Source organism: Nicotiana tomentosiformis, chromosome 11, assembly GCF_000390325.3.
Source record: "Nicotiana tomentosiformis chromosome 11, ASM39032v3, whole genome shotgun sequence".
NCBI classification, from domain to species: Eukaryota; Viridiplantae; Streptophyta; class Magnoliopsida; order Solanales; family Solanaceae; genus Nicotiana; species Nicotiana tomentosiformis.
In genome coordinates this window covers 86,836,450-86,844,593 of record NC_090822.1, presented here as the reverse complement: position 1 = coordinate 86,844,593, position 8,144 = coordinate 86,836,450, and the positions used below count along the sequence as shown (strand labels likewise).

General features: G+C 37.6%; 1 protein-coding gene and 1 long non-coding RNA gene across 2 annotated transcripts; one reads left to right on the top strand and one right to left on the bottom strand.

Moving 5' to 3' along the window:
• Positions 1-940: 940 nt before the first annotated feature.
• Positions 941-5,384, bottom strand: LOC104116809 (probable methyltransferase PMT2). The gene is made up of 6 exons (XM_009627747.4): positions 4,730-5,384; positions 4,390-4,600; positions 3,935-4,229; positions 3,161-3,535; positions 2,436-2,513; positions 941-1,187 (listed from the first exon to the last, which is right to left on the bottom strand). The coding sequence occupies exons 1-6, from the start codon at positions 5,375-5,377 to the stop codon at positions 953-955; spliced, it is 1,842 nt and encodes a 613-aa protein (XP_009626042.1). The 5' UTR covers positions 5,378-5,384; the 3' UTR covers positions 941-952.
• On the top strand, positions 3,178-3,677 carry LOC117281614 (uncharacterized). The gene is made up of 2 exons (XR_004512246.2): positions 3,178-3,315; positions 3,394-3,677. It is a non-coding gene; the product is annotated as an uncharacterized lncRNA (long non-coding RNA).
• Positions 5,385-8,144: the final 2,760 nt, after the last annotated feature.

Genomic DNA, 8,144 nt, shown 5'->3' with positions numbered 1-8,144 from the left:
ATGCCGTTAAGGTATAACGCGATGAATAACCGCACTATATATAAAATGGTACTCAGTTTTTTTTACCTATTTGTGTTGTTTGAGTCCAAAAGAATCACACTTTGGTTCCGGACTCTGATAGTGGAGGATTGAAAATGAAAATTATAGTAGTACTAATTAAAAGGTTGAATTTGTTTAATAGAATTTTAGTAGAATCAAAATAATATTCTAATAATAATAGAATATTATTAGAATCCAAATGTGTTTAATAAATTTTTATTAAAGTAAATTTGTCACTAATCAAGAGATTTTTTTAATTTTAAAAGCTACCCTATTTCTTTAGCTTCCTCTTATATCAGTCCCAGAGGAATGCCAGTTCTACAAATATTTTTTTTAGCAGATATGCATAGCTTGAAGATACCATTACTGTTACTATTATTATTGCATTAGGACTATACAACTAAATAATTGTTTAGGAAATTGAGAGGCCAAAAATAAAAACTTGGTGTGGCGAGATGGATTTTGTTCCAATGAAATAAGCAGATGATATCTATATTCAAGCTCCAATACAATGTCAGAATCTAGAAGAATCTTGCTGGATGGAGACTTCATAGCTACAATTTCATTCTTAATCTTTTTGAAGAAGTATTAATATCTATATTCAAATATCTTATACAAGAAATGAATCAGACTCTAATCCAGAAGGTCAGCTAGAATTGAACACATTACAAGATATGTTTTTTGAAGGAAGAAAATGCTCCTAAGAATACAACAGCAGAAATTTCAAGACTCATCAAATAGTGAGGCTTCAAAGAGAGAATAAATGAATGCAAGCGTTCATATACTAGTATAATTTATGGATCCATCAATAGAAAGTTAAACACATACATTAAGGAGTACCTCCTCGACCAAAATTTTCTTGTGGTGAAGGGTCTGCAGATACATTGATCAGAGCACCATCTTCGCGAGCATGTTATCGTGTGAATGTGGAATTATAATCACCAACAGTCCAATATTTTTTGACTGCTACGACTACTTTCTCAGGAACAAGGGGGCCGTCTTCATGATCCATCAATTTAAAGTCCCATCTCATACCTCCTATTATCTTCTTCACCTTAATTAGCACCTCTACATCGTCCCTCATTATAACAGCGCCTTCTGGCCGCAATATACGGTCCATCTCTAAGAGAATGTCTTCAAAGTCACACCTACATGATCAACAAACAAGAAAATCAACACAGAACCACTAATATGGCTAAAAGCATAAAAGCAATTTGTGCTTTTTTCCCCCATTGTATTCTTGAATTTTTTCCTCTATTTGTAGGAATAAACTACAGGCCACCCCATGCTTGATTTTGAAGTTACTCCTTAATATTACCTTAAAGTTTAAGGGGTTAAATATTTAACTAATCCATCCCAATTTGCTTGTCTATTTTTCCTTTTAGCCTACACTAATGCCCCAGACCTGTTCTAGTTACTTAACTCATCTCCAAGTATTTGAGTCAAGGTGAAGCATCCCACACCCTATTGCTTTAGCATTGAATTCAGATTTGGATAATCCAGCCAACCTCCAAAAATGCTATTAAATTTGACATATCTCTTAACTCTATACAATTAGTAAACTTCGGCTTAGCCAGAAGGGTCGCCTACCGAAGAAGGATTATGTCACAAAATAACCAAAACAGACACCCTAAACTTGGTAACTTCAGTTACAAACAAGATGCACCAACAAAAAATTTGAGTTGGTCTAGGAAAAGGGGATGGAGTTTTATGCACTATATAATAGTTTTGCTATTCGCATAAAGTTCCGCTTCAGAATGGGATTCAAAGGAGGCAATAAGATGCACTCCCTTAGCTTCCATTTTTATGACGGTACTGACTCTTGACCAAGTTTAAGATGTTAATTTGACTTGTCCATTATATTGGTGATTAAGAAGATAAAATATTAAAAGTAATAGTTGAATGGTTAGTTTGATGGAAACATCACATTAAAGCTTAAAAGTTGAATATTTTAATGATTTTGATTTTTTGAAAGTTGTAAAGCTTGCATAGAAATGGATTGCTTTCAAACATTTGGAACGTACTAAAACTAGAAGAGTGTCACACTAATATAAATTGGGACAGAGGGTGTAACTTGAAGATGTTTAGCTTAACCACACTAATACTCCGACTTATTCTTTATTTAAAACCAATTCAGATCATTTTTGAGCTTGTTTTCAGTTCTGAAGGAGAAAACCAGCAAATATTTGTGACGTGCAATTCAAGTCGCCACTGAGCCAATTAGAGAGGGCATACAATATAACCTCCAATAAGACATCGGCTTCCAGTCCAATTCTTTAGAGCCACAATACTATATAAGGTTTTAGATATATAAGGTTCACGATCTCAATGAGGAACACGCTGAAATGCTATGGTACAAAAAAAAAAAGAAAAAAGGAAAAAGATGGAATACATACTTGTCCTTGTATAAACTGAAAAGACCATGAGCATGAATGAGATCGTAAGTCCTTGGGTACGTAGAGAATGCTTCACACCTGAATCACAATATAACTGTGATCAGAGAGTAGCTTTCAGCAGAATAAGAGGAATAGAAAATCACTGAATAGAGTAAGATACACAGTTTGATCTCCTTAAGAAAAGACAAAATAGACAAAACAATTTGATGAAAATGTAGCCTGCATAGGATTGATATTCATCCCCCATTTCCACCAAGCAGAAAAGATTCGATGTTAAACCAAATGCAGCATATACTGTTGCATATAGGTATGTTGCGTGCATATGGATAATTAACTTTAAAACCCTTGATATTGAAGGCCTCACACAAAGATCTCAAGTTCAGCGTCCTCTAAGGTTAATATGTTACTACTATACCTAAACCCGGAGTACAAGTGCAAACTAACATAGAAAGGAACGAAATATTTGATCAAGGGTTTCCTTTCATAAGATAATTCCTTAATTCTTCTCAAGGTCATTGATAATAGAGCAAAGGTTTCCTCTGATGGTCCTTGCATTTACAACCAAAAAACTAGAGAATACATGATTAATAATCACAACCACAAAAATTGAGTGATAAGAATACTGCAACTTCCTGTAAACGACAAACAGTTATCCTTGATATATTACCAAGCCACAATCATACCAGATAAGTACATCTTGAGCATATGAGAGAATGAAGCCATACCAGTCATGATAAATTCCGATAAGCCCTCGTTCATATATAACCCCCAAGGTATTTTTCTCGGTTATTGTTGGCATAACATTCATAACCCACATTTTGGAAGAATGAAGAGCTGCAGCAAAACCTCCAAGTCCAGCATTCATATCCATGATGTTACGGTACCTTCCTGTGTCGATGAGTTTGTTAATTTTCGTATAAGCACTTACATGCTTCTTCCATTTCTTGTTGTCTTCCAGATATGCCTCAACGGAGACTCCAGAAACTAGTCCATTAGCAATGCGTGGGGGAACAGCATAAAGTCTCTCAGGGAATGGCTTTAGACCCTCATCATCACCATTACCTTTGCTTGGTGTTGTGCATCCCTCCATTTTCTTGTACCTGATCAAAAGAAGCAAAACAATGGAATAACTATGAAACTTGATTTGCAATATTTATTTGCAGTGCAATGTACAAGTAATGTTGGATGCATTAATCCACCATATCAGATTATCACAAATCTTTAAGTACAAAGATTTCTAGATATCTTTCCACATACTGAGACCTTGAAACAAACTTCTTCTTAGGAAGTAGTTTACGTAAGTCCAAAAAGTACTCATAAAATTTTAGCATTGGTGACATAATCGAGTTTCTTTAAGACAGCAAAAGAGAAAACCTTGGTTACAGTAGCATAAAATTTGCCACTCATGTGAGGCAAGAAGCACATTCTCCTTAGCATTTTCTTGAAGTACAGATGAATTTCTAACATATAAAACTGAACTATTTAGAATGATGACGTACCAGACATCATCTGGATCTGCAGATTTACAAAATGTAGCTGCAGAATCTTCTTGTTCTGAATGGCATGACTCAGCATCCATCCTTTTCTGCCAAATTGCAGTCTCTCCCTTCTCAGATTTCTTCTCCCAGCAAAGACGTTTAGCAATATCTTCAATCTTCCTTTGTTCTTCCTGAAGTTCCTCCTTGGGTCGTTGCCACGCCTTGTAATTAGTCTTCCAATTGATAGGAGGGCCAGAAAGCACCCAATAACCGCCAGGTCTAAGAACTCTATCAACTTCCATCATGAGGATTCCATCTGCAAGAAGAAAGTAAAAAATATGCAACCAAAGCCGTGCTACCGAAAAGGTTAACAAGTAAAAGGAGCAAAGTAAAACTAATTGTCTTGCAAAATTGAAAAACATCACACTTGTTCATATTGCAAAGTAGGTATTCTTGCTACCAAAAAGCATTCATACCAGCAGATCCCCATGGGATTAGACAACGAGAACAATGAGCCATATCAAACGCCTTAGATGGGTATGGCATTTTGACTGTTCCTAGTACGCCAATAACAGCGGGCACACCCCTTTCAAGAGCGAACTGAACCTGAGCTTCATGTGAGTCTCTGGGGGCAAATGACATTGCTATGACATTCCTTTTCCAAAGATAAGCACCCCAACTTGCAACCTAGGATTCATAAAGCATTGTTAGACAAAGCACCCATCACAATAACGAGAAATTCTCTCCAAGTAGGTGAAGAAACTGAGACACAGATATCTTTTGGTATAAGAGAGGATTTCACAGTTGAAAGCATACCCCACAACCAGTGTCCAGAGCTGTCCGAACAGTTCCATTTTGAATCGGGATTACTGAAGCAAGCTGATCAATATACTTATCTGCTCCTTGAGGAAACTGTGTCCCTCCTCCAGGAAACCTAAACACATTACCTTCATACTGAATCCAGTTTTGAATGGCCTTCTCGACGGTCAAGCTCTTATATGGAGCATTTGCATATGGAACATAATCCCGACTTTTTGGCCACGGAAATGGGGTAACATACCCCTTAGGTGCTGGAATAAGGCAATGCAACTTCTTTTCTTGAGGTGGACAATGCCTTTCCCGATAGATCATATTTTCCCTTGGGAAGTGCATAGCACGCTTTTGATCTTGACACGGTGTATAATCGGTGTAACGAGGATGACATGGCTTAAATATTTTGACTTCTGTTCCTGAATCATCAATGCTACCCGCTTGGCCACCATGACGAGTCTCAAAATTGAGATTCGGTAGGATATTGCAGTTCTCACCAGCGGTCTTGGTGACTGCCAGAGCTATACTATCTCCCTTCCCAAAGCCACTTCTTTGCCATGCTCCAAGCAAATAGAAGAAGCAACATAGACCAGTTACTATAAAGATCGACACTGAAGTCCTAGTCCTATTGTCCCCTGAACTTTTATTTGCCATTATTGTCCTGAAATGATTTCAAAGCTGAGTTAGGAATGAGAAGGAAATAGAATGCCGATGCACAATTGTTGCGGAAGCCAAATGTATATAGTGTGAATGAGTCACAACTACTATACCAAAAATTATGACAACCACTAAATAATAAACAAGACAACAATAAAAGAACACCAGAATTTACGAGGTTCGGCCAATTTTGCCTACTTCCTCGGACACAATCAATATTTTATTCCACTCCAATTTTACAAGTGAAATAATACTAAAGAGAGAAGATACAAATGCCTTAAGAAGATAAAAAAGGCAAATGAGAGGTGTCCTTAAATCCTAAACATTAGGCCTCCTTTTATAGGGTGAAATTCCCATTCAAAATTGTCATCCACCGATGTGGGACTTTTGACAATTTCAACAAATCTCCACCTTGGCAAAATTCCACATCTTCAATTTTCTCTCAATAACAAATTTTGGCTGTGTCTTGATCTTCAATCTTTAGTGTTCAACAATGTTGATCGAATCTAAACAATGTTGAAACTTGACCGCAGTCACCACTTTTGTCAGCATATCAGCAGGGTTCTCCGTAGTATGAATTTTCTTCACCGTGACTCCACCTTCTTCTATGATTTCTCGTACGAAATAATACCGAACATCAATGTACTTCGTCCTTGCATGATAAACTTGGTTCTTCGCTAATTGAATAGCACTTTAACTATCACAAAAAATTATAATATTTTTTTGTTCAATACCAAGCTCCTTTAGCAACCCCTGAAGCCAAATTGCCTCCTTCACAGCCTCTGTAATAGCCATGTACTCTGCCTCTGTTGTAGACAAAGCAACTGTTGACTGCAAAGTAGACTTCCAACTAACTGGTGCCTTTGCAAAAGTAAACACATAACCAGTAGTTGACCTTCGTTTGTCCAGATCACCCGCAAAATCTGAGTCACAATATCCAACTACAGACCGATTGCCTTCCTGCTCAAAAACTAACCCAACATCTACAGTACTATGAATATACCGTAGAATCCATTTCACAGCTTGCCAATGCTCCTTTCCTGGATTATGCATATATCTGCTAATAACTCCAACGGCTTGTGAAATGTCAGGTCTCGTACAAACCATTGCATACATCAAGCTACCAACGGCATTTGCGTATGGTACCCTTGACATATACTCCTGTTCAGTTTCATCCTTTGGCGACATAGTAGTACTTAGCTTAAAATGGGAGCAAGTGGCGTACTAATTGGCTTAGTCTTCTTATCTATGCCAAAACGCTGTAGTACTCTCTTCAAATATTCTTTCTGAGATAAACAGAGTTTCTTTGAACGTCTATCTCTTATTATCTCCATGCCAAGAATTTTCTTTGCCTCTCCCAGATCCTTCATCTCGAACTCCTCCTTCAGTTGAATCTTCAACTTATCAATTTCTTCCGAATTCTTGGAAGTTATCAACATATCATCAACATATAGGAGAAGATATACAAAGGAACCATCATTAAGTTTGCGCTAATACACACAATGATCGTATTTGCGTCTCTTGTACCCTTGCCGCAACATAAACTTGTCAAATCGCTTGTACCATTGTCTAGAAGATTGTTTCAATCCGTACAATGATTTTTCAAGTTTGCATACCATATTTTCTTTTCCAGCAACTTTGAATCCTTCTGGCTGATTCATGTAGATTTCCTCCTCCAAGTTTCCATGTAAAAACGCAGTTTTTACATCCATCTGAACTAGTTCCAAATCCAACTGTGCTACCAAAGCCAACATAATTCTAATGGAGGAATGTTTTACAACTGGAGAAAATACTTCATTGTAATCAATTCCCTCCTTTTGAGCATATCCTTTGGCCACCAATCTTGCTTTGTAGCGAACATCTTCTTGGTTAGGAAATCCTTCTTTCTTTGCAAATACCCATTTGCACCCAATTGCTTTCTTTCCCTTCGGGAGATTGGCCAATTTCCATGTATGATTCTGATGAAGGGACTGCATTTCTTCATTCATGGCAATCCTCCACTTATCTTCTTCTGAACTTTGGATTGCGTCTTTATAAGTGGTAGGAACACCATCAGCTACAATTGAGGTTGCACAAGCAACCGTCTCTATAAGACGAACAGGTTTCGTTATTGTCCTTTTTGGCCTGCTGGTTGCTATTGATTCAAGTTGTTGTCGAGGTTCCTGAGTTGGAATCTCCCTCTCTACTGGCTCTTCTTCCAGAGGGTAATCTTCATGAGTTTCCTCCTCTGCTTCTTGTGTAGGAAAAATAAATTTTCCCTCAAACTCCACCTGCTTTGATGCACCACCAGTTTGTTTGACATCTTCAACTGTCACCTTATCTGTTATGGCAGATTCATCAAAGGTAACATCTCTGCTGAATATAATATTCCTTGTCTCTGGACACCATAAGCGGTATCCTTTGACTCCAGAAGTAATCCCCATAAATATAGCCTTCTTTGCTCTCGGATCCAATTTTGACTCTTTCACATGATAGTATGCAATTGAGCCAAACACGTGCAAAGAGTCATAATCTACAGCAGGTTTTCCATACCATTTTTCAAATGGTGTCTTGCCATCAATAGCAGCAGATGGTAGACGATTAATGAGGTGGCATGCATATGTAATTGCCTCAGCCCAAAATTCTTTGCCCAAGCCAGCATTGGACAACATACACCGTACCTTCTCCAGTAAAGTCCGGTTCATACGTTCTGCCACTCCATTCTGTTGTGGTGTATGTCTGACAGTGAAGTGTCGGACGATGCCATCATTTTCACAGACCTTAT

Excerpts from the sequence above, each read along its gene's own strand:
- LOC104116809 (XM_009627747.4), bottom strand. The coding sequence starts at position 5,377 with ATGGCAAATAAAAGTTCAGGGGACAATAGGACTAGGACTTCAGTGTCG. Across the intron at positions 4,601-4,729 it reads CTCTGGACACTGGTTGTGGG|GTTGCAAGTTGGGGTGCTTA; the intron begins GTATGCTTTCAA and ends TATGAATCCTAG. Across the intron at positions 3,536-3,934 it reads GCAGATCCAGATGATGTCTG|GTACAAGAAAATGGAGGGAT; the intron begins GTACGTCATCAT and ends TCTTTTGATCAG.